This window comes from Nannobrachium achirus (genome assembly GCF_963921795.1).
Source record: "Nannobrachium achirus genome assembly, chromosome: 5".
NCBI lineage: Eukaryota > Metazoa > Chordata > Actinopteri > Myctophiformes > Myctophidae > Nannobrachium > Nannobrachium achirus.
The window spans coordinates 60,656,804-60,684,750 of record NC_137814.1 but is presented as its reverse complement, the minus strand read 5'-3'; the positions used below and the strand labels follow the sequence as shown (position 1 = coordinate 60,684,750).

The 27,947-nt window shown below is 41.7% G+C and overlaps 1 protein-coding gene across 1 annotated transcript in view; it reads right to left on the bottom strand.

The window, feature by feature from the left end:
- kcnq3 (potassium voltage-gated channel, KQT-like subfamily, member 3) overlaps window positions 1-18,536 on the bottom strand; it is a gene marked incomplete at both ends in the record, with an annotated part of 256,289 nt that extends 237,753 nt beyond the window's left edge. The window contains 3 exons of the mRNA XM_080725955.1: window positions 17,694-17,796; window positions 17,930-17,956; window positions 18,389-18,536. Of these exons, the coding sequence (XP_080582081.1) occupies window positions 17,694-17,796; window positions 17,930-17,956; window positions 18,389-18,536 (278 nt within the window). The remainder of the gene's footprint in view (window positions 1-17,693; window positions 17,797-17,929; window positions 17,957-18,388) is intronic.
- Between the last annotated feature and the right edge of the window lie 9,411 nt (window positions 18,537-27,947).

The window sequence follows — 27,947 nt, the reverse complement described above, 5'->3', positions numbered from 1 at the left end:
CCGCAGGTCAGCTGGACAAGGTGCAATTCATTAATGTTAATTGTGGCACGTTTACTAACATGCCAAGTTTAGCTGCACTTGAACAACCGTTCCAGGCTGCCATATCCAGCCCAAGAAACCTAGAAACTGGGGGAAAAAATAAAATGTACTTCTTAAAATAAATGTATCATGCCTGTTGCTAAGGTATGGCAACATGACTGGTGCTTTGCGCGCGTGCAAGACACTATTCATGTTGCCATACCTTAGCTTTTTCTGAACTGACGCCACTGTATGGATGGATGGATGGATGGATGGATGGATGGATGGATGGATGGATGGATCCAGAAAAGGTTCAAGAACCACTGCAGCAGTAATGAGTCCCCAGATGTTTTTCTCTTTTTTTTTTTTGCCACTAGGGGGGAGGGGTTTCTGTGGAGAAAAACACTGCCAGCAGTAGCCTTGGAAAAACAGAGATAAGGAAAAGACGCTCAAATAATTCTGAACGATAGAGACCTTTGTAGTATAATCGCTCCAGGAATATAAAAGAAGAAACGGCACAGGTATTTTTACAATCACTTTCTTTTCGATGTGCACAGTACATAATGTTATCGATGCAGCTAAACAGCGGCAGGTATAGTTTTCTGTCTCGGAGCTATCGCAAGATTTGGATTCCAGACAGGGAATGGTGGAGAGTCTTGCGATACTAGCTAGTTCAGAAACGTACTTTGGGCTCTTTAGATACCTCTATCCACCTGTTTCCGCAAGAATTTACTGGAGCATTATCTGCGAGACACTTCCGGTTAACAGCAGACATACAAGCTCACGTCGCGTCACAGATGCAACCATTGTGAGCTTGTAGAGATCACTCTCGGCTGCGCCACGATGGGATGTTGGAAAGTTGTGGATAATGTTATACAGCGTACACACCGAAAAGCAACACAGAAGAAAACAATTTGTGAAAAATGTTCTTTTATATTATATATATATATATATATATATATTAGTATTTTATAAAGGTATCATTCAGAATATTTTTTTTTGTTCATGAGCTGTCCAGCTGGCTCTTATAGACTCTAATGTAATGTTATTCATCAAACTTCCGGTGCGAGTTTTGCCACCCAAAGTGTCATGGTGCATAGCCGTGGTGCCAAAATAACGCATCAGTGTCTTTTCCTCTTTGTTCCTAGGCAGTAGTTTGTTTTGTTGCTGTCCATGGTGCTGAAGTGGAAAGATCCTGCATCTCTCTCATGTTTCTTGCTTTCATCCTGTCTTGTCCCCCATGGGGGCCTCAACGCAAATGTCGCGCGTTTCATGTGCACCAGTGTGTGAGAAGTCTTCAGTAGGCCAATAATGACTGTATTTGAATATTATTTATTTAAGCAAATCGTCTTTGTCGGGTGGAAACCTTGTATGTCCAAAACCGTTTGTTTGTATTTATGATTTTAAAAATGATTTAAACTAGTGAAAACACAAGCACACAATGCCTCGCAGTGCGAGACTACTTTTGTGCGACGGCCTATGATGAAGCAGGGCTTTACTTTTACAAATTTGAAACTTGGAGATACAAGGTTTTTGCCCGACAATGACAAAATGGTTTCCAATGGTGTCTTGCACAAACGCACGCACAGATACACACACACACTCGCCCATGCAAACACACACACACACACACACACAGACACACACTGGCACGCACACACTCAAACTCACACACCCAATTGTCATGCGTGCAGAGCTGAACATACGTTGTAATTAGTCGTGTGGGCTCATTACAAGCAATTAGGGCAGGGAAGAAGGGAAGTGATTACCATTCATGTTCATGTTCTTGCTATTCATGTTCACGCTACTCATCCAGCATGCGATGCTTCGTAAATAATAACTCAACAGCTATTATTCATTGCTACATGTGACTGCAGTTTGCTTTGAGCTGTCAATTCAATTCAATTCAAAGGAGCTTTATTGGCATGGGAAAACATATGTTTACATTGCCAAAGAAAGTGTCAAAACATGATAAAAAACGTTGAAAAGGGGGAACATAATACAGTTGGAGGGGGTACAGCATTGTGTAAACAGAGCTATGTCGCATTGTGTCGTTATATACAGTTTAATACAGGGTATGAAGCTCTTTGGAATGATTAGCAGCATTTATTTTTTCCTCAATAAATATTGCCTACTCTAAATTTAGAAAAGGGTGGACAAAAAGAAACAAAGATATGTCTGCATATAGCAGCCATACAGTATCTTGATCAATTATTAGCCTCAATCCAGAGACAATCTGGTAAGAATGTCCACACTCCACAGAGAGAGTTTGAAGTCCTTGTGCCTCTCAGATTTCAACGTGTAAGATGTCATCTGAAAGCTTATACAATCTGCACATTCATAATCTGTAAACAAATGAACTGATCAAATTACTGTGCCCTACTTGGGCCACATTCAATCTCTCCCTGGCTGCCACACACTGTATGCTTGAAGTCAACGTTTCCATCTGCCGACATTCGTCCACGTTCCATGTGGACTTCATCATCTCATGTGTCTATCTGGATGAACGCGAAGTCTGGCTACCAAGGGGCCTTTTTTGGCTAAAGTGTGAAATTGGTGTATAGTCTTTTTTATCGGTCTAAAGTATTGTCTATATACATAAATTCATGAAACCACCTGCTACCGGCTGTCAATTGAGCATTCTTTTTTATAGGGGGTAAAAGTTTGTATAGTATAGTTAATGGGACCCAAACGTTTATTCCCTATAAAAGAAATTGCTCAATTCTGACAGCCGGTCAGCAGGTGGATTCATGAATGTATGTATATAGACAATATTTTAGGACAATAAAAAATACTACCTACTACTACTACTACCAAATTTCACACCCCACCTCAGGGGAGTGGTGGCCGGAGCCGCAGGAACTTTTGCAGAGCCATTCCCATACAGCTCAGTATCTATACTGTCTGTGTGTTTCATGTCAACGCCATCATCTCGTGCATCTCTCTCTGGACGAGTGCCATGTGTTTATGTTAGGAGCCAGCAAGCGGGGTGGGTGGGGGGAGGGGGTCATGCGTCCAGGGAGCGTAGACGACTATAGAGCGAGCTGCCCATGAGAAGAGATTGATACGTTTATCTGAGCATTCATGCTAATCAGGGACGTGCTGGCCATTGGGAAAAGCGGGACAACTCCCGAACGGCCGGTTCATTCCCAGCCGGTCCAGGCCGGCCATTAGGAAAGAAAAATAAATAAAATGGCAGCTTTCATTCCATTTTGAGGCCTGGGCGGCCAACAAAGTAAATCGTCACTGTCGGGCAGAAACCTCGTATCTCCAAGTTTCAAATTGATACATTTTTTCGCAAAGCCCTGCTTCATCATACAAGGCCGTCACCAGTGTTGGGCAGTAACGAATTACTAATAATATATTACTGTAATATTATTACTTTTTCCAGTAACGAGTAATATAAGGTATTACTCTAAAAAAAATGGTAATATATAACGCTTTACTCCGCAAAAAAAAGCCTCGCTACTCCGTTACTAGCCATTTTAGCCGATTGCAGAAAAAGAACAGATCTACAAGACATCAACATACATCTACACTTCTACAGAGATGCGATGTAGCTTGTAGATCAGTCATTTGCGCAGTGCGCACAGTTATGACGTTGCTTATGTCATGAGACCAAGACCAGAGCCGTCTAATCAGAGAGTCCTGCCACTGCGGGGTCAGAAACAGCGCTGGTCACGTGGTTCATTGTCACTTTACACCTCATAGACTTCAATGCATTTTGTAAACTTCCGGTTCGCCGTTTGTCACTATACGCCAATAGATGTGTGCGTAGAAGACCTGGCCCCATGAAGTGAACGGGAGTGACGCAACTCTCCATTATACGGCTCTGACCAAGACCAGTGCATGGACCAGTGTGGCAGTGTCAGCGCTGCGCTGCCTGTCACAGTCACAGAGCGAGCATCAGCGTGCGACGCGCTTACATGGATGGGACATTTACAATCTACAAGCACTCCTCTCGGCCACGGAGGGGTCCGCGGGGGTCCGCCGCGGAGGGGTCCCTTGCGGGGGTCCGCCGCGGACCGTCCGCGGAGCTCAGCGGGACCACCGTGGACCACTGTGGACTGAGTTGCTGCTGTTAGCCACTAATAGCCAGTTAGCGTAGCCTCCACTGTCTGAGCCCAATAAGCCTCATGTCTGTTATAAAATGTAAAACTACTCATCGAAATAGACGGTTTTAGGGAGTTGAAAGCCTACTTTCCTTAGTGGGAACACCCAGAGCCCCTGCACCTCACGTCTAAAATAGCCTACACTTTTTAGGCAGAAAAGAAAATATGTAGCCTATTATTTAAGGATAATATAGGCAGGGGTCTTCAACAGAGCTGAGAGTTTTAAATGTAATAAAAAATAAGCAATGTTTTGTTGGGTTATATATTATATGTCTTAATTATTAATTGATAAAATCCATTAAAAAAGTTTCTAACTGTTCCCAGGTCAAATATTGATGTGTGATTAAAATGTGATTAATTGAGATTAATTAATTACAAAGCCTGCAATTATAATGTCTTTAATCGCATCCCAGAGACTCTTATTGTTCCAATAAATTGGATTCAGTTCTAAAAGGAGCTGGCTAAACAGATTTTGCAGGTAAAAAAAAAAAAAAAAAAAAAAAGTAATATAACTTAATATATTACATATTACTCTTGATTCCAAGTAATAAGTAATATAATATTATTACTTTTTCCAAGGAGTAATAAGTAATAAGTAACGATTACTCTCCTAAGTAATATTGCCCAACACTGGCCGTCACACAAGCACACAACGCCTCGCGGTGCGAGGCGTTGTGTGCTTGTAGATCGGCTGTTTTCACTAGTTTAAATCATTTTTAAAATGGTTTTGGACATACAAGGTTTCCACCCGACAATGACGAAATATAACTCATGTAATTGTCCCACTGGCTTGTCACTTGTCATGATCTGACATGGCAAATCTTTGAGTAGCAGCAGCGCTATAGAGGGAGAGATCTCTCTCTATAGCGCGCAATGAGGGCCTCTACAACTCTTTTTCCCGGGCTGAATCAGGGGCCCAGCATGTCCCTGATGCTGATTCCCCCTGCATCCTCTGATACGAGGATCCGTCACCTCAATCCGTCAACACCCACACACACAACCTCTGGAGTGTCCTATTTCATGACGGCCCGCTGGAAGGCATCGACGAGATATAAGTAAAGGCGTGATTCATGACAGCCCCGTCCGCTTGGTCGCGCTCATGAATGCCCCCAAACTGCGGCAGCATGCACAGGCATTTATATCTTACCAAAGGCTATGTTATAGCACCAAAAACAATAAAATAAAAACGTCATCGCTGTGAGTCGGATGCGTTCTGCCGAAGACGTGTCGAGGTATTTGTTGTTTAAAATATATATCGTCCCCTGTCGGGTGGAAACCTCATATGTCCAAACAGGGACGTGCAGAGAATGTTAGAGAGGCAGGGGCTGACATTTCTAAAAGGGCCTTTAGGTGAAAATATTTGAAAATAGCTTGGTCGGCTATTTTCGGTTCTTGATGCCACACTGAACTAAGCATAATCAAGTGAATACTGGAGTACGGCATGGATTTCTACACAGAGAGGGCAATTATTTCAACGTAAGATGCTGCATTCAAGTTCAGGAGAGTTTGGACAAGGCAAGTCTCTTAAATGCTGCCTTCAGGTATGGCATGGAAAGAGGGCATTTGCATTTCTTTCACCACAGTAACAACGACATTCATGGTCTGGAGAGAGGGCACTTTTTACAGATGGATAAAAGGGCAGGGGCTCAAGCCCCCTTTGATGTCTATGTGTGCACGTGCCTGTGTCCAAATGGGATTCCAATTCAAAAACAGCAAAAGTATCAAATCCACAAGTATTTTTACTTTACTGGAGTATTTGCAATTTTCAATACTTTTACTTCTACTCCATTACATACAACTTTAGTTTTAGTCTAGCCTATACTATTTAGTGTAGATTTAAAAATGTACGACAAGTATGCACTTCAGCCCTACATTCACGCCATTTGAAAATAGCAGATCTACAAGCTCACAATGCGTCACACATTGTGAGCTTGTAGATCGTTGGGTATTTTCAAAAATATGTTCATACATTTTGAACTTGTGAAATGGGACATTCTGCATAATGAGCACTTTTACTGTTGTACTTGGAAGTATATTTTGATACCAATACCTTTTGTACTTTTACTCAAGTACATTCCGGACTCTTAACTTTTAACAGAGCATCTCTACATTGCCGTATTGATACTTTTGGGCTACTTCAGTAAAGAAAAACAAAATGTGAGTAGTAGGCACTGATGGAGATAAGAGGTTTCCTCTCGACAACAGCGATATATTTTCTATCTCAGTAAACGGCCACGGTCTTAAATTAGATTATGTAAACAGGAACACTCACCACACTGTGAGAGGCATATTGGCCTGGGCTCAATGTTCTCAGCCTGCCACTGCTGCTGTAAGTTATTGCAGATAGAGACCACGGATTGTTACGTTTTTTTTAACCCTGAAATACCTAGATTTTAACCACTTTAACCATCATTTTGTGCTTTAACTATTGAAAAATAGCAGATCTACAAGCTCACAGCGCGGCACCGAGTGCCGCGCTGCGAGCTTGTATCTGCTATTTTTGAAAAATCGTGAAAACGTGTGCAAGTCTTTGAATATCTTTGACCCAATCTTTGACCCGACTTCTAAATCCTTCCTCTGAATCAGTGGTTCTCAAACTTTTTCATGTCAAGGACCCCCAAAATGACATTTATTTGGGCACAGACCCCCCGTCTCAAAATATGTTGTTCCAGGGACCACCCAGAAGCAGAGATTTGAGTTACAAAAGTCTGCTTTGAAAAATATATATATTGAAAAATGTGCACACGTTCACGATTTTTCAAAAATAGCATATCTACAGTACAATTGTATATCTGCTATTTTTCAATAGTTAAAGCATTGAATAATTCTAGGCCTAAATGGGTTAAAGATACTATTACTGCGTCCAATGCATGCAAAGTCTTTGGCAGAGCTCTGAAGAAGTGCTGTACTTCAGTAGATGAAGAACGATACAGCCTGCGCTGCCGTGAACATACATGTCAGAGGAAATGCTGAGTCGAGTTCTATTAAAGCAGAGCCTTTCTGGAAGGGTCCCCGGGGACCCCTGGGTGGTCCTCATGTAACAGCCTGGGTCCATCGTGTAAGGCGACACCGTCACTGGTCCAGTGGTGTAAAGCAGGGGTCTTCAACGTTTTCAGGCCAAGGATCCCCTAGTTGAGAGAGAGATGAAGCAGGGACCCCCACTACCTTTTCAGATATCGTAGTTGTCCAATGAAAACCTTGTATGTCCAAAACCGTTCGTTTTGCATGTATCATTTTAAAAATGATTTAAACTAGTGAAAACAGACGATCTACAAGCACACAACCTCGCGAGGCGTTGTGTGCTTGTAGACCTTGTATGATGAAGCAGGGCATTACTTTGCGAAAGAACGTACAAATTCGAAACTTGGAGATACGAGGTTTCTGCCCGACAACGACGATATGTTATAGTTCCATAGTTTGACAGCACAATCATCTGTGTATTTTGGATTTGTGTTTTCAGATAAGTTTAACCACTTGAACCGTCACTCTGTACTTAATCTGCTCTTTTTCCCAATCCCCTCTACACCAAACCACTTTGCCAAAAATAGCCAATCTACACGCTCACAACGCCTCGCATCGCCGAATAAGGACAGTAGGGTTCAAGTGATTAACAGTTCTACTGCCATGTTTATTATTTATTCTATTTGTGCTGGTGCCATCAAAAGGAGCTTACCTTTGCGATGTTATAAGCCTTATGCAAAGGAATGAATGTGAAATGGCCCTCCCCTCTTTCCGTCGTTCAGAGCGTAGAAATTAATTTTCTAGATCAGGTCCACAGAATACAGCCAGGAAGTGATTTGGGACTCCATTGATGTTTACGTGTGGTGGAAATTTGATAGCAGGGTTAAGGGAGATGTTTTTTACTGTACACACCCGCACAACCCCTCATCAGCTTACAGTGTAAAAGAACGAGCGTTCGTATTGGCTTTGTGCAGTAAAAGAGTTAATATAAAAAAGAAGAAAAAAGATTTCTATCACCCAAACATTTGGAGGACCCTCTGTAGTAATTCTGAGGACCCAATAGGGGCCCCAGACCCCCTGTTGAAGACCCCTGGTGTAAAGTAACTAAGTAAATTTACTCAAGTACTGTACTGTACTTAGGTCTGTGCCCTAACAGAGTATTTCTACATAGCAGTATTGATACTTTTACTTAAGTAAAACGTGTGAGTACACCAGTGCTTTCTGGAAGGGTTCCCATGGTGTCTGTAAGGCGAACCCTCCGCTGGCCTGGTGGAGCTTTTCTGACATGAAGCTGCTGCTGACCCAAGGGTTTCTCTTTCTGCTGTCTCGCCGTTTTGTTGAAACCAAACCCCTGTCTTCAGGGTCTGAGAACCACAGGTTTCCTTTTTTTCCTTTGTTGTAAGAAATTCCTACTTGTGTGGTTGATGTGGCAGAACCTAGTATCTCCATCAGGGGTGGACTGCATGGGCATGTGGCATACTGGGCATATGTCTGGTGGGCCGACTCTTGGTGGTTTAGTCCGTTTATTTCGATCTTCATCAACAATTAAAAGAAAAAAATTATCACTGTAATCCAGCAATCCAACATACAGTATACTGTATATGTATATGAGCATATTACATGCATATATGTATTTATCATTAATTATGTTTATTTATTTAAAAAAAATATATCGAACAAGTGTTATAGTTTGGTACACCTTGTGGCTTTACTTCCATATTGCCACATGTTACAGCACTGAACTAGATTGTTTTGTTCTATTTACTTTTTCTCTTTCTTCTAGCAAATGCCATGAATTGTTTTGTTTTTAAATCAAATATGTGATATTTGATTTTTGTATTTAAATGGGGTAGGCACTATAAGCTGCGGCATCTGCTTATACCTTTTCGGACCAGCATTTGAAATACTGTAATAATAACTGTATACTGTAATAATGGTTGTATGAAATGGTACCGAAATAAACTAACCCTAACCCTAAACATTTCTGTCTGGTGGGCCAGTTAATACCAGCCTAGTAGCCCAATCACAGGCTATACCAGTACTTGGCAGGCTTGTAGATCTTCTAAGTTCGGTTTGCGCCGGTTGCGGTGGGCCGGTCTGATGCCACGACTGAATGTATGTCCCAATCTAGCCCTGATCTGCGTATTTATTTTTTATTTCATTTTCTTTTTTTGTGTAGCCTATAATGTTCCACTTTGTCCGTCAAGAGCGTCACACCGAAGTTGCAACAATAGCCAACCTGCAAGCTCAAGACACGTCGCAAAGCAATGAGTTATGAACTTAGAATAGCTATTTTCGTAAAAAAAAAAAAGTAAAGCTACTTATGTTAATTCTCTCTAAGGGTGTTATGACTATTGGACCAATTAATGAATGAAAAGTATTAACGAAACATTGTGACTAAATAATAGAGACATGATCTATTGATTCCTTTCTTTCTTTTTTTTTCATTTTCATTTCCTGATAGTAAAGGGATTGGACATACAAGGTCTTTCCACCTGACTGAGAACATTTGATCCCAATCTGTCTCACTGTCTTCCACTAAGTGCTGTTGGTTGTAAGGGAAGCCTTCAGGGATGGAGCAGACAGCTCGTGTCCAGATGGTCGCTTGTTCCAATCCCCGGATAGACTGGGAAGATCTGAGTCTGCAAAGGGAAATGAACAGACTCTCTCTCAAAACCTTCCATCAAAATGGATTTCCGAAGATTCCCTTGAGCAGAAACACAGAAGGAGTTTTTTTTTTTAATATCCTAAACGACTTTCAAACTTGGTTGTACATTATGTTCTCTATAATCTTAAAAAAAGGCTAAAGCACATGCAACAATATTTTAAAACACACACACACACACGCACGCACGCACGCACACACACACACACACACACACACACACACACACACACACACACACACACACACACACACACACACACACACACACACACACACACTAGCGGCCTTTACTATGTTTCACCAGTTTCAATTGAAACGGGCCCCGCGGCCAGGGGGGCCTCCGACTGCCGGTCTGTCTCAGTCCAAATGACGGTCAATGCGACTGACCGTCCATCATCGGAAGCCCCCCTCATGGGGCCCCCTTCTCTATCGCGCTGCCTGCCGTGCTGCCAGGGGCATAGTTCCGATTTACAGTAAAATGACTCCAATACGGAACTAAAACTTCCAATGATTGGACGCTAGTTGCGCTGTTTTCCCCCCCGGCCGATCGCAAAAAGAATTGTTCTCCATTGGACCCCATTCATTTTCCCCTTTCGTTTTCTAACCTTAATTAACATTTTCATAAATACTTTATGGTTCCTATCGCTAGTTAAAAATTGCCTTTCAATCACGATTATATGCGTTTTGTGAAAATAAAGTCCCATTTATGTTAAAATTGATGATAAAGTTGCGGGGGGCGTGGCCAACTAAACTAATACCAGCCGGCTGTGTTCTTCTTCGTGTGCTGCATTTCGGGAGGCTCCGACCAAATTCTCCCATGTATCTCTGCGGTTGCACGTGACCGTTGGCAGCCAATAGCATCCTCTGGTGCCTTTACAATCTATGATGGCAACACCCATGCATGCCAAGGACCCATATTGTGTCATTTGCGCTGCATAGAAACCAATGGCTTCGCTTTGTCCATATCTTTTATACAGTTTATGCGTGCTGCCTATTTCCTGCAGCTAGGGGGGACTACGACTGCCGGTCAGTCTCAGTCCAAATGACGGTCAATGCGTCCATCATCGGAAGCCCCCCTTGCAATGGGGCCCCCTTTCTGTATAGCGCTGCGGTGCTGCCTATTTCCGCGTCGTTCGGATTGGCTTTGGAATATGAGCGAGGCGCGCGGTTTAGTTGTACAATACTGTAATGGATGGATGGACTGTCAAAACAAGTTATTATTAGTTAGAATACGTCACAGACCCTTTCAAACGAGAGGGCACTTATGAGTAAAGTTGGCAAGTTGTTCAACCACTAATTAACAACAATGCACGATCATTTTAAGATGACAACAAACAACATGCAACAATGGTCTGTCGCATCCAGATGAAACACGGTGTTAATCATGTGGACAGATGGACACATTAAAACGTTACCTTGAATGGAATATATCCCTGCAAGGCCCAGCGTTGCTTTTTGGCAACGTTTTTTAAATCATTTTAAAAAAAAATGTTATAATTAGTTTTCCTGTTCTTTTTTCACATTAACATCACCATTAAATCCTATTGTTTAGTATTACAATGCCATTGGCCACAATATTTGCATATAAATACCCCCCACAGAGACTGACATTCACGAGTCCCAGAGAAGTTGAAATTCCAGCTGGACGAACAACATCTCACTTTTTAACTGAAGCTATTCCTCACTAAAACATAAGTAAAAGGCCTGTAATATTTTTTTTTCGTGATCATTAGAATGTCTAGAACACGTGCATATGTTAATATTGTGAAAAATATCCCCAATATGCAAATTAGAGCATGATTTATAATTTATGATTTATGGTATAAAACCTTACAAAAACATTATTATTATTTTTTTTAAATTACATTTTCCTGTGATTAGGACTCCTACAACACCATCAGATGTTTTTTAAAATGTTTTGGCCAGTAGAAATTAATTCGGGCCTTGCAGGGATATACCGGTATCTATGAAGAGCAAATATGTCAACGTTCCCAAAAGGCTGTCCTGTCCTATTAAACCAGACGCTGGGACAGCATCCACTGCCTGTAGCTACAATATAACTTGTGAGTATCCTAATGTATTACCTTAACATGTCACACCAATGCGCAAATGGTAATGATTGGCCCTAACATTTGTTTATACATAGACCTATATGTTCAAACAGTTCAATCCAAAACATAATGCTTATGGTTGTGTTAGGCTGCATTTATATTACGGACCTGCTTGTCATTAATGCATACAGATATCTAAAGGTATTTTTATTAGATGTCTGGTAGATTTTAATCATGCCAGGTCACGCTGATCGGATGCTAGCGCGATCTCTGTTATATACAGTCATGGACGGATTAACCCCCGTTAGGGCCCTGGCCACCATAACCCCCACCCCCTCCCTCCCGACGCGCACTACCCAGCTCGGATAGTGCGCACACACACACACACACACACACACACACACACACACACACACACACACACACACACACACACACACACACACACACTTTTTATTTTTATAAACAAACCTGACTGACTGTGGTTGTACTGGTCAGCCCCCAGTGACCAACAGTAGAACACTGGTTGTACTGGTCAGTTCCCAGTACAAAAGTAACAGACTGTGGTTGCACTGGTCAGCTCCCACTCCAGTACAACAGCAGAAGGCTGTGGTTGTACTGGTCAGCTTCCAGTGACCAACAGTAAAACACTGTGGTTGTACTGGTCAGCTTCCAGTGACCAACAGTAAAACACTGTGGTTGTACTGGTCAGCTTCCAGTAAAACAGTAGAATACTGTGGTTGTACTGGTCAGCTCCCACTGACCAACTGTACAAGACTGTGGTTGTACTGGTCAGGTCCCAGTACAACAGTATAAAACACTGTGGTTGTATTGGTCAGCTTCCTGTAAAACACTAGAAGACTGTGGTTGTACTGGTCAAGTGGGAAATGAGATATTGGTACACCACTGTGAATGCTCCCAGAAATATACTCAATTCAAGAAATAACAAACGTCTAAGACGGTCTAAATGCTGTTTCTTTTGTTGAATAACGTCATAAAGAATATCTATACTTCAAAAAGCCTCTCAAAAAAACTATAATTTCCTGGCGACCACCAGTATCAACTCAAAGCAGCTTGAGGACAAGTGAAATAGCTTGTGGAGTGCAGCACTTTTCACCACATGTCAGAGTCAAACCCCAAAGCCTTCAGAGAGCTCTGACATCTAAGCCATGCAGACCTCGAACGCATTATTAGACTACTTTAACCATTATTTTATGCAAAATATAGTAGATATACAAGCTCACAGCGCAACACCGAGTGCCACGCTGCGAGCTTGTAGATCTGCTATTCTTGAAGAAACCGTGACAATTGACCCGATTCTATCAATGTCTCCTAAATCCTAACAGGTTTCAGAAAAATCGACATTTCAATGTCAGCGGTGCTCAAGCCTTTTCAAGTCAAGGACCCCCAAAATCATATGTATTTGGCCACGGACCCCCTTCTCAAAATATTTCGTTCCAGGGACCCCCCAGAAGCAAAATTTGAGTTACAAATGTTCGCTTTAAAAAATACACATATTCAAAGATTTGCACACATTTTCACGACTTTTCAAAAAATAGCAGATCTACAAGCTCGCAGCGCGGCACTCGGTGCCGCGCTGTGAGCTTGTATATCTGCTATTTTTCAGTAGTATAAAACAATTCCAGGGCTTAATGGTCTAACCTCCCCTGATCAAACTTGGATGAAGCCTGCGATGCATAAAACATGCTCTGTGAGCGCGGCCTCCGCGGTGGAGGCTACCAAACATCATCCAGAGATAAAACCTCTGTACACTCGTTAATAATTCACCATGCAGGCTACTGGGACAAAGACACTCCACCACCATACTCCACCAGACAGACAGACCCACACAGCTACGCTCAATGGATCACACACATACTGATGCACTAATATATACAGTATAGGCTTCTGAATGGAGCAAAACATCACTTTTCATCCATAGTAATAGCAGAATGATGATTTATTTGAAGAAAAAAAAAGAAGAAAAGACATACACAAAAAGTTCAATTAGCACTGATGATTTTACATTGTAGATTGGGGGTTCCAGTATAGTTTGGTTCAGGGATTCGCAAACTTTTTTTTTTTTAATTTCAAGGACCCCCACTTTATATACTGTAGACCAGAGGTTTTCAAAGTGGGTGATGGGGCACCCTGGGGTGCTGTGATGGCAATCCAGGGGTGCCGCGAGATAATTAGATCATATTTGGAATTTATTTGGACACTTATTAAATATTTAGTATAATTTTGAACTTGAAGTACAATGTTATTTTCAGTCAGTTCTAACCAAAATGGCTATCATCTCAACGTTTTTCTTGCAACATAATCGCTAAAATATGCCATAAACATAGGGTGCTGGGAGTGACAATTATGAATATAATGTAGGGGTGCCTCGGATGAAAAAAATATTTATAGGGGTGCCCTGTGCCAAAAAGGTTTGGGAACCCCTGCTGTAGACCACAGACCCTCATTTGATACCTGTGTCGCTACTCTGTGTGCTGAACTCTGTACAATCCTCAGGGTTCATTGGCCTCCGAGAGTGTACATTTATTTATGTATTTATGTACACTCTCAGAGTTATAGACCCATTCGGGTCCATTTGGTTTCTGACTACACTCCACTACTCCACAACAAGACACAGAGCGTGCTGGCTTCTGAAGGATTCAAGGAAGCAAAGAAAGAAAGAAAGAAAGAAAGAAAGAAAGAAAGAAAGAAAGAAAGAAAGAGAGAACTTTGTCCTTCATGCACAATAATAACACCAGATGATTGCCAACTTTTTAAATATCTAGGATCCTCAGTTTGATATGTGTTGATGTTAAACATGACATTTGATTGGGGACGACAGCTGTTGATTAATGTTTTCTGTTTTAAGGGGGAAGAATTAAGAAATAAAATATAGGAGAAAGAGACAGACAGACAGACAGACAGACAGACAGACAGACAGACAGACAGACAGACAGACAGACAGACAGACAGACAGACAGACAGACAGACGACCAGGTGAGGGGAAAAGAGACAGAGTGAGATTGAGGGAGAGAGGCATTTACTCTGGATGGATATGTAAATAATTCATGTAAATGCATTGGGGGGGGGGGGGGGGGGGCAGGAAAGGAGGGGAGGGAGAGAGAGAGAGAGAGAGAGAGAGAGGGAGAGAGAGAGAGAGAGAGAGAGAGAGATAGATAGAGAGAGAGAGAGAGAGAGAGAGAGAGAGAGAGAGAGAGAGAGAGAGAGAGAGAGAGAGAGAGAGATAGATAGAGAGAGAGAGAGAGAGAGAGAGAGAGAGAGAGAGAGAGAGAGAGAGAGAGAGAGAGGAGGGAGGGGGTTAAGAAAAGGTTTAGCAGAGATAGAGTCAATTGAATTGATTAATCAATGGTGGAAGAAGTACTCTGATTTTTTCCTTACTCAGAAGTAACGTCACACCACACTGGGAAAATACTCTGTTATGAGTAAAAGACCTGTATTCAAATGTTTACTTTCTAAAGCAGTGGTTCTCTGTATACCTTTTCAGGCCGTGACCCCCAAAATAATCATATTTCAACTTAATTTGTTTCCTCACCCACCTTAAAGCTGACTTCATTGTTATGCATTTATATCCATGTAAACACAATTAAAATTGAGTGAAAAACTATGTTGCACATTAAATTAATCATCTGGGGACCCCCCAAAATAATGTGGGGACCCACCTAGGGGTCCCGACCCACATGTTGAGAACCACTGTTCTAAAGTACAAAACTATTGGCATCAAAATATATTAAAGAACCAAAGTATTCACATTTTATGAAATAGACAAACTACAAGCTCACAAGGCATTGAGACATGAGCTCATAGATCAGCTATGTTAAGAGTGGTTAACGCACGCTTTGCAATAATAATAATAATCTAAATCTACAAGGTTTTCTAATTATTTTAGTGGAGTAAAGCGTACAACATTTGTCTCTGAGAATTGGTGGAGTGATCAATGAAGTGTAAAATATTGAAAATGGAAAAGTTCAAGTAGGGTAAAAGCACCCCAGTATTGTAGCCTACCTACTGAAGTAGGCTACTGCATACTTGAGTAAATGTACTTAATGTACTGTAGTTACATTCCAGCACTGCTTAAATTATGAATAGGATGGAGGTAAGGGAAGGAGTGGATTCATGGAGAGCAGGAAAACATGGAGCAAAGCTCTTGTGGAACTTTACGGATTTAAGCCCCAGCCCCAGATAGAGAGGTTACATTTAGCGAGATAACAGCATTTTATGAGATAAACAACGATATTTTAGATTTGAGATAAAAAAGTATTATTTTATACTGTGGTTATAAAACAGCAGAGATACAATATTTTTTTTATTTAAATAGTGAACATGTTATGTAAATCTTGGAATATATTTCTTAAAGGGATATTTCACTTTTTATCATCTAATCAGGCTTATGAACATTCTGGACAGTTTTTTTAATTTGCTTGATTCAGTATTTAGATATTTGATGTAAATGTTATCAGGCCATCCAGGCCCAAGGCCGCTCCCCATACACACCCATTGTAACCTCAAACTCCATTTTAACCATGATAGATTCATTAAAGACACCATTATTTTTTTCTGGTGACTCATACTACCCTCCTACATGAGCAGGCCGTGTGTTTTTTTCGAAGAATTTTTTCATTTATTTTGAATACATTTGTATTGTATTTAATTATTTTCCATTTTCCCAAAGAATTATTAAAAATAAATGAAAAAGTTATTGAAAAAAACACGGCCTGCTCACGTATTAGGAGGGTAGTTTGAGCCACCAGACAATGTGGATGTTTTTAATGAATTTATCATGGTTAAAAGTTACAATGGTAGTCCAACTTGTGTATACATGCGACTTATCTCCTGATTAGGGAGTCTTACTGTTATAAACTCTGCTCCGTGGTTGGTGTAAAGAAATATGAATGATTCCTACTTTATATCTTATTCTACAGCCTCATTTTAAGAAGGATTTAAAATAAACAAGGCCATTGATTGAATACTTTATTAGCAGTTTTGAGGGGGGGGGGGGGGGGGGGGGCACAGGGAAAGTACAGTTCAATCCAAGAAAGCCCATGGATTGTTTCCATTGGGGACCTATGTACTCAATTCATTTAACCCATTTAGGACGTAACTATACCTTTAAGGAGTATATAACACATTGTCACTCACTGTCAGGCAGAAACCTCGTATTTCAAATGTGCATGTTTCTTTGCACGTAAAGCCCTGCTTCATCATACAAGACTGTCGCACAAAACTAGTCAAAATAGCCGATCTGGATCGGCTATTTTCACTATTTTAAATCATCTTTAAAATGATGAATGCAAAACGAACAGTTTTGGACATACAAGGTTTCCACCCGACAACCATGATTTTTTAAATAAATATTTTAAGTTTTTCAGAAAACTTAGATGGCGTTTTTACTGGCCTCAGTCCTAAATGGGTTGAAGACAGACAAATAGACACTACTATGCAAAACATCAAACAGTTGTTTTCAAATTGAAAAATTATATACACACATTCATTTGATATTTTAGAGAACAGACAAGCATCGCCCTGACTGACGTGTTGTGATAAACAGTATCTTGACATGAAACGTGAAATTACAATCAAACCAATATCGATTCAGATAGACTATGTAGAGCTTTTAGGATGTTTAAGTTTAAATAGAATTAAGGCACAGAAAACTATCTGCTATCATTACCAAGCAGAGCCAAGTCTGGTTTTAAACAGTCAGAGCTAATGGTAAATGTTGCATTCATATACAGTAGCGCTTTTTATCCCAAGCGCTCACAATCACACACACGCTCAACCTGCTCGTCATCAGAAACAACTAGGGGTTCAGAGTCTTTAACTCTCTGGGAAGTGGGAACCTGAACTGTGTTGTAAGTCGGACACTCTTCCTGTGAGCCACTGCCTCCCTGGAGCTTAGGGGAGTCTGCCTGCAGTGGACACTCAGCAAGCCGAGAGTTATTGTTGCTTGAAGTGTAGGTTGATAGCCCTAACACATGCACACAAAAAAAAACTATTTAGTACCACATCATGGTTTGGGGTAAACATATATCCTTTGGAGATTGAACAGCTAGAAAATAGCAGGCAACAAGAACGCTGAGTGAGTGACGTGGAATACTCACAGTGGACGCGCAAGGCCAGGCCTATGACTGCACCCAGCAAAATAAAACACAGCACACTCAGACACACTATAACCACTATGAAAGGCCTTCTCCCTGCTTTAGTGCGGCGCCGTCCTGCAACAGGAAAACAGAGAGAGAGAGAGAGAGAGAGAGAGAGAGAGAGAGAGAGAGAGAGAGAGAGAGAGAGAGAGAGAATATCAAGGAATAATATTGAACTGGGTCCTTACTGTACTTGTTTAGTTCAAGTTCAAGTTCAAGTTCAAGTCAGTTTATTGTCTGTTTACACAGAAATTTGTTGTAATGTGCATACAGTGCCTACTAAAAACAAATACACCACAATAAAAACACAGACACATACAGACTACCACACAACACAAGGCCAGCAATAAAACAAATCCACCTGGAAATTGTCCAATAAAAGTTCATTCCAAATTTCTAAAAGTTCATTCACCTATCTACCCCCCTTCTTCTTGTTTAGGAGGGTGATGGCATGGGGCACAAAAGATTTCTTGGTCCTTTGCAGCTTGCACCGCACAGCTCTGAGCCGCCTCCCCGATGGGAGAAGCTCAAACTCCTCGTGGAGGGGGTGAGAGGGACTGTCCGCCATTTTTTGGGCCAGACGCACTACTGCAGCATTCTGGCTTTCAAGGAAGCCTTGATTAATGGGCCGACCGATGATTTTCGAGGCCATTTGTCTGTTTAGTTACTTGCGCCAGCAGACAGCACAAGTACAGCATTTTGTGATTTTGTATGTGGCATGTCTGTCTGTGTTTACGTCATCCAATGGGAAAACCCTTGAAAAAAAAAAAACACAAGGTGACGTCACCACCAAGTGCAACGTGATATAAATAACAAGGCGCAAGTTGGCACCTCGGCAGAGTGCCAACTTGCCCACCCACAAACTGCGTACGTACTTGCGTGCTCTGCTGGCGCACAAGTATATGGCCACTAGTGCACAAGGTAATGTTTTACAACTGCAGGAATAACCATGTGTTTTGGGGGATTTTCTCCACATTGTAATTCAGTAATAGTCATGACCCGACTGTTGCCTCCCTCAATTTTCAAATGTTACCATCATACAGTGTGGAGCAACGGAAGCTCTGATCATGAGCGACAAAGTGGATGTGAAGCCTCTTCCCCACGTCTTTACTGTCGCACAGATGTATCCTAATATAAGTAAGGCTCCCTAATCGGGAGATAAGCGACCGTAGGTCACTTATCTCCACAAATAGGGCAAAAATGTGTTTTGCCAAAATCTTCCTGATCCATGTTGATGACATGAGTGTAGACATACTGTGTAGTGATTTTCGTGATTTTAGGGCAAAATCTGTAGGAGCAGTGTCCAAAAATGTGTTTTAAAAAATCGGCCTGGAGCATAAATCATAAAATCATCTAAGCATACCCTCATCAAAAAACATTATTGAACTCATCACTACTAATAAATATCTACACAAAAATGAACCATTTCATTACTTGATTGCTATTCTGACTTGATTGCTATTGCGTGTAGTGATTTATGTTGTGATTTCAATAGTAATGAGAATTGGGTCATTTGACTACTGATCACTACTGATAATTACTACATAATGCATAACTGCATAATCACTACTGTTTCACAACAAAACTCTACTGGTGTGTCATGACTCATGAGTAGTGTATGAGTAGTGTATAAATTACACTACTACACAATTGCTACACAAATGTGTCTACACAGCCGCTAAAACACGAATAGGCTTTGTGTATTAATTCAACAGCAGTTTTTCATGAGGGTATACAGCTTGCTGCCTAGCAGAAATGGAAATAAATATATACAATGTAATAAAGATATTTTAAAATATATTTTCGTGAATGGGCAAGCTTCCATTACTCAGATTTTGGGAGGTGTAGTTCCAGACTCTATAAAGCATTCTGAGATGGTGGAATAGTTGTCTGGCTACGTGAGACTAATGGAGTAAGGACCATTACCATGGTTTGTAACATTGTCAAACTCACCCCGAGTGTGTCTTCCTGCTGGGGTCTCTGTCGTGGCCTGCTGTGGCCCAGGAATAAGGCCTAAATCCTCCACGCTCTCGTAGATGTTCACCTCTCTCTCCTCTTTTTCTCCCCTCTCCTCCTCCAACTGTCCACTGTCCTCCGACTGTCCACTGTCCTCAGAGTGGACAGTGGACTGTCCACCATCCTCAGTGTCTCCCCTCTGTCCCCTAACTCCATCTATCTGTCCTCCGTCTCCATGTCTCTGTCCTCTGTCTCCATCTCTGTGTCTCGCCTTCTTAGTCATGTCTGGCATGGCATAGATATCTGTAGCCATCTTTAAAGTTTGAAAACAAACTATCGACAGCAAAATTGCAACTATTCAGCAGATACCGTGTCTCCTGTCTTGAGTAGCTACATCAAACAACAAGTGTCGGCTGCATGCAGGTTGGTTGACAAGACAATATGCGGGCGATAAGGAAGTGACAGACGGAAATTACAAACCACCTATAGTGACTCTCACATGAACACACATCCTGCAAGCAGTCATTTGACACAGTTAGACTTAAGCTTTCAAGACCGATTTGCAAGAACAAAGAAGAAAACAAATAAAAGCATATTGTTACTGTCGGGTAGAAACCTCATATCTTGAGTTTCAAATGTGTATGTTTTTTTTTCTAAAGTCAATCCCTGCTTCATCATACAAGAATGTTGCGCAAAACCAGTGAAAATAGCAGATCTAATTCATTTTTAAAATGATGAAAAACAAATGGTTTTGGACATACAAGGTTTCCACCCGACAACGACGATTTGCACGCAGGCAGGCACGCGCACGCACGGGCGCGCACATTATGCCTCTGCTAGTGGATCCACTTCCTATTCATATCAATGGGTTTAACATTTTGACTGAAAAGACACATTTTATATTTTTTTAAATGTATAATTTCAATATATGTACATTTATAATGACAATACAATGGTCATAAAGCATGATAGTAAATGAAACATTATATTGAACAATAGACAGTACTGCTGCTCTTACTGCAGGTAGCGTGACTGAAGACAGGAAGTGTGTGGGAGGTGTTTCCTGTGTGAGGGTACAAGCGAGGCGGCATGCAGACCACAACACACACTTCATAGAGTGTTTCTGATCATTGTGCATATACAGCAGTGGTTCTCAAGGTACGGTCCAGGTACCACCAGGGGTCCTTGAGGGGGTTTCAGAGGGTCCCCAGCAAAAATGAAACAGAAACAGTTGTGCATACTCCACTTTTAGAGACACATTTATTTCGGTTTGGTTCGGGGACAAAATCTCGGCAGCACCGAATTAATGACGGTAGGCTACCTGCCCATACTTTCATACTTTTACTTGAGTAAAAGTATGGAAGTGTTGGCATCAAAATGTACTTAAGTACCAAAAGTAAAAGTGTAACATGTTTGAAAATAACTAATCTACAAGCTCACAGATCTGAGCTTGTAGATCAGCTATTTTCAGATTGGGCTAAAGTGTATGTTTTATATTATAATTTATATCTGCAAAGTAACTATAGCAAATAAAGTTTTCAAATACAGGAGTAAAAGTACAATATTTGGATCTGAAATGTAGTGGAGTAGAAGTAAAGGTATTAGAAATTGGAAATAGTAAAGTAGAAATACCTCAACATTGTACTTAATTTAGTGCCAAACGACTTTCAGATCAACTATCTCACTATGGACTTTTAATCGACTTTGACTTATAAAAAAAAATAAAAAAACATGATTTCAATCGCGATTTTGCATGTTCCACCCCCATACAACCCCATCTTTCATACAGGGCAGCCATCTTTGCTTACATAACATGTAAAACATAATGGCTATTTTCTCAAGAATGCCTGAACGGATTTCCAATCTGATTTTTTTGTTTGAAAGCTGTGAACAGCCTGCACAAACATGGTGCATGATCTGTGCATGGGCGTGCATGATCTGTGCACTATAAATTACATGGAAGTCTATGGAGATTTATGGCAGGGAGATCCCAAAGAAGGCATATTTAAATGGCAGTAAATGTGTTAAGTACAGTACTTAAGTATTACTTAGTTACTTCAAACCACTGGTCAACACTACTGAAATTCAAGTACAGTACTTGAGTAGAAGAAAGTACTAGTACACCACTGCGTGTTGGTTGTGCTGACCAGTCACTAGCCTGTATCGTCCACCTCAGATCATCATACACAGCATAGTCCTCAGGGACGCATTCACAAAGAATGGGTCGATTTGCACCAGCTATACTAGCATCATGAATAACCTGTCAATTCTGGTCTGCTATCTGCCCAGTATTGAGGTCCAATTCCCCAAAGACATGCTGTAGGCCTATTGCGCTAATGACTGCCTGACGTGTTGCAGTATGACGGCAGTGCAGTTTCCCCTGCTTTCACTTTCCATTGCAATTATCCAAAGTCTAGCTCGAATTTTAGCTTTGCACTGCACTACTGATTCATGTTCTGACAGGAAAGTGCAGATAGTACCCAGAAGCAGCTGGGCTCAAGGCAGGCAGGTAAAAACTGCTCCAGACTCCATGAATGCAGTTTCTACTATGGTGAAAGAAATGCAATTTCCCCCTTTAGATGCCATACCCGAAGGCAGCATATGGAGAATTGCCTTTTTCTGAACTCTCCTTGAACTTGAACTCAGCATTTTACGCAGCGCGACACATTGAGACAGCATGTAGATCTGCATTTCTTTCTATATTTTTTTTTGGCCAACAGTGCCCTTTTAGGTAATTTCAGTCCCTGCCTCTGTTCTCTGCACGTCCCTGCCGAGGAGTTTGTGTTGCTGGTGCGGAGGTGTTACAGTTTGTAGCAAAAGCCTGGAAATGGACAACAGCAGTGTAGTAATCAAAATGGTACATTTTGATTATGGGCCAATGGACTCAAACAGGCAGGCAAGCAGGCAAGCAGGCAGGCAGGCGGGCGGGATGGGATGGATGGATGGATGGATGGATGGATGTAGGAATGGAGGGATGTGTAACTTCAGTGGATGTTAGGGATGGGACGATAAGCGATATTATCGTTTATCGTGATAAAAAACACTCACAATAATCATATCGTGGAGATTTACATTTATCGTGATATCGTTCTCCGTCATGCGCTGGGATCAATTCACCTTTTATTTGCCGAGCTGCATATCCGGTACCACTTAAACCCTCTATAATTGGTAGAAGGTACTTATAATATACGTACTTGATAGTCTTTTTTTCACTCTCTACCAAATCTCTTTGCCAAAACAGCCGATCTACTGTACAAACGGTTGCGGCGCGTTGTGAGATCTGCTATTTTTTGGCAAATGTTCCGCCCCAGGATGTTTTGGGGATATTTTGATTATCGTGCTAATATCGTAAATCACGATTTCTTTGGTCACAATAATCGTGATATGAAATGTTCATATCGTCCCACCCCTAGTGGATGTACCTCTGCTCTTAATACTGGTGGGACCATGGGTTACCGTGGTAACAGACGGAAATCAATGAGGCAGTGAGGAGTAGGAGTAGACGAGTGGATCTCACACACACGCACGCACACACACACGCGCACGCACACACACACACGCGCACGCACGCACGCACGCACGCACGCACGCACGCACGCACGCACGCACGCACGCACGCACGCACGCACACGCACGCACGCACGCACACACACACGCACGCACGCACACACACACACACACACACACACACACACACACACACACACACCCCGGAAGCAGTCACAGACAGCGCAGTAGACAGACAGTAAGGGAGACAGACCTTTTTTTCCCCTTCTGGTATTTATCCTAATTGTATTTGTCTTTGACCAGACAAAACAAAACAAAACAAATAAAGAACAGATTCTTCTTTTATAATAGCGTCCAGGCAGGCTAAAGGCCTTTCGAGGGAGAGAGGAGAAACAGCTGGGCTAAAGGAAATCAATCAGCTTAAAGGCAAATAAAACGCAGACATAGGGAGGAGAGGAGACAGACAGACAGACAGAGACAGGCAAAGTAAAACATACTACAGTAGTAAACAGGCCAGAGAGTATACATCCTAATTGACAAACAGTAGGTTTACACTCTGTGAGAGTTCCAGTAACGCTATGGGTTTCAGAGAGTAGGGGACATGACTGGAGTATCTCGAAAGACATTTTTAAATGTTTAAAATAGCCGATCTATGTACAAGCTCACAACGTGTTGATGTAGATCGGCTATTTGAAGTATTTAAAACGTTTTTCAAATTCAAAATAGTAAAAAAAAGGGCAAAGAAGTGTAGGGATAAGTGGTAAGGCAAGGACGACAATATAGCTGTGCGTTTTTTCCTAAATTAACACCCTACTTGCATGCAAAGAAGCAGAACTACAAGCCCGAAACACGGTGCAAAGTGATGCGTTTGGTTTGAACCTGTTTTTTTGTTTTGGTCCAAAAAGGTCCAAAAGTAACAGTTTTGTACCTATGGGGTTTCCACCCGACAGAAACAACAAGCAGATAGAACACAGCCAGATGACATGACAGACAGCGGAATGCGGTCGGTGTATAATCATTAAGATTAAGATCAAGATTCCTACTATTTGTCACATAGATTGCTGTATGCCAGATTTGTTCTCCCATCTCCCATCTTGTAGATCCATCTCTTGGAGCGGTGAGCCGCAGCCGGGTCACACTCGGGAAATCAGTAGTGGTGGTCTACTCTAACCCCCCAATCCAACCCTCCATGCTGAGTGCCAAGCAGGGAGGCTTTGGGTCCCATTTTCACAGTCTTTGGAATGACCCGGCCGGGGATCGAAACCCGACCTCCCAGTCTCAGAGTAGATACTCTAACCTCAAGACCACTGAACTGCTTCTTCACACAGCATGAACACGAGGAGCCAGGGACGTGCTGGCCATTGGGAAAAGCGGGACAACTCCCGAACGGCCGGTTCATTCCCGGCCGGTCCAGGCCGGCCATTAGGAAAAATAAATAAATAAAATGTCAGCCTTCGTTCCATTTTGGGGGCTGGGCGGCCAACAAAGTAAATCGTCACTGTCGGGCAGATTCCTTGTATCTCCAAGTTTCAAATTTATACATTCTTTCGCAAAGCAAAGCCATGCTTCATCATATAAGGCCGTTGCACAAAAGTAGTGAAAACAGCAGATCTACAAGCACACAACGCCTCGTGGTGCGAGGCGACAACGCCTCGTGGTGCGAGGCGTTGTGTGCTTGTAGCTCGGCTGTTTTCATTTTTAAAATGATGAATACAAAACAAACGGTTTTGGACATACAAGGTTTCCACCCGACAACGACGAAATATAACTCATGTTCAGTAACTGGCCCACTGGCTTGTCACTTATCATAATCTAAAATGGCAAATCTTTGAGTAGCAGCAGCGCTATAGAGAGATCTCTCTCTCTATAGCGCGCAATGAGGGCCTCTCCAACTCTTTTTCCCGGGCTGAATCAGGGGCCCAGCACGTCCGTGCGAGGAGCTAAACATGCAGCTCTCTGTCTAGACTCTATAGGAGGTCATCCTCCAGTCATCTCCATCCTCCACAGGAGTCTGTCTATACATACGTCTGCTGGCTAGCTCGCCAGAATACTGTCTTTATATCCGCCCCCAGCATCTTTCTCCAAAAGGGACGTGCTGGGCCCCTGATTCAGCCCGGGAAAAATAATTGGAGAGGCCCTCATTGCGCGCTATAGAGAGAGATAGTAGCTGCTGCTACTCAAACATTTGTCATTTCAGATCATGACAAGCGACAAGCCAGTGGGCCAATTACATGAGTTATATTTCGTCGTTGTCGGGTGGAAACCTTGTATGTCCAAAACAGTTTGTTTTGTAGCCGATTTATCATTCAAAAATGATTTAAACTAGTGAAAACAGCCGATCTACAAGCACACAACGCCTTGGGGTGCGAGGCGTTGTGTGCTTGTAGATCGGCTGTTTTCACTACTTTTGCGCAAACAGTTTAATTTTTACTTTTGTGCAAACAGTTTAAAATTTTCCTAATGGCCGGCCTGGACCAGCACGTCCCTGTTGTGTATTATGTATGTCAACATTAGGTATACCCAGGGGGCAAAGGAAGGTGTGCTGCATTTGCCCCGACATACAAAGTTGTCCACCAGAAATATTATCTATGACCCAGTAGGATCACAACCTATATGGACAACCCGGTCAATTTGTACAACAAAGTCCAATATGGCCACCTCAATATTAGCCCCTATTAGTTTTAATGGGGGGTGAATAGGGCAAAACTGAGGGATATTTCCACGGAACTTCACAGGTTGATCAATGGTATACATATGAAAGTTTTTTGTATTGCAAGTTTCCATGAAATCCAATATGGCCGCCACAATATGGCCGCCATAATGTAAGGACCCAGAAAATAGGTTTTGCCTCTAACTTCTGAACCAGATGAGCTAGAAACGCAAACTTGGTGTCTATTTCATGGTGTCTGACCATGGGAGACTCAATGGAATAGCTAATTTTATTATTGGGTGTGTCTGGACCTTTATTGTGCATATTTGCAAGATGGTGGACTCCCAAAATAGAGCTTTAACATAATTTCTACCATGATTGTTGACTGCTTTTGCAAATACAAGCAATATGAATCCATTTGCTAAGATTTCTGGCACAGAAGGGACTTATACCTGTATTATTCTTGAGTTTGCATGTTGTCAAAATGGCTGTAAACGAGATATTATATTTCCTGTCCGATTCTACTGTATTAGTAGGGGGAATTAACCTCATAAAATGGCCAAATCGTTACGCGGTGGATAAAAGCACCAAATTTGGTACAGATGTCCCTTGGGTCATCCTAAAACATCCTAGAAGGGGTGCCCAAAAAAATCTTAAACAGGAAGTGAGTTATGGACACATTTCAAAATGGCCACCTAAACTGTTGACTGTTGACTCAAAAGACATTAAAAGAATCTCCAAAAAGCATAAGATTTGGCACACATGTCCCTTGGGTCATCCTAAAACATCCTAGAAGGATTCCCCAAAAAAATCATGAACAGGAAGTGAGTTATGGACAAAAGTCAAAATGGACGCTTAAACTGTTGACTGACTCAAAAGACACCAAAATAATCTCCAAAAAGCATACAATTTGGCACACATGTCCCTTGGGTCATCCTAAAACATCCTAGAAGGGGTGCCCAAAAAAGTCCTAAACAGGAAGTGAGTTATGGACAAAAGTCAAAATGGACACCTAAACTGTTGACCGTTGACTCAAAAGACACAAAAATAATCTCCAAAAAGCATAATATTTGTCCCTTGGGTCATCCTAAGACATCCTAGAAGAGGTGCCCAAATAAATCTTAAACAGGAAGTGAATTAATGACAATATTGAAAATGGCCACCTACAGTGTTGGCTATTGACTCAAAAACCTATAGAATCTCATAAAGGCATACACTTTGGCACATGTGTCCCCTGAGTCATCCTAAGACATCCTAGAAGGGGTGCCCAAATACATCTGAAACAGGAACTTAGGCCTACTGACAAAATTGAAAATGGCCTACAGTATTGGCGATTGACTCAAAAGACAACTAAAGAATCTCATAAAAGCATACAAAAGCATCCTAAGACATTCTAGAATGGGTGCCCAAAATAATCTGAAACAGCTAAACAAAATGGAAAATGACCACCTAAAGCAGTTGACACAAAAGAACACAAAGTTGGTTCCTTCCTTTCCCTATGTAAAGCGACTTTGGGTACTTAGAAAATAGCTATATGCATTTGAGCTATCATTATCATCATTATTATAAAGGGACTTCATAAAAACCTATAAGTTGGTACATACTATATTGAGTACTGCTTATTATTCTAGAAGCGGTTATTTATTGTATGGTCAATCCTTTTGAAGTGCTTAGCCAAGAATCAAACAGTGTTACAGTGCTTAAAATATACACCTGTGTTCAGTATGACAAGACAACGGACATTAGGCAGTTTAAGCAGCCCGTTTGTACAACTGCAACCGAGGCTGGACTACGGCTGCTATGACGTAATCGCTGTAGCAATCAAAATCCTTAAGCAAACTGCCATCGGCGACGGGGTCCCACCCC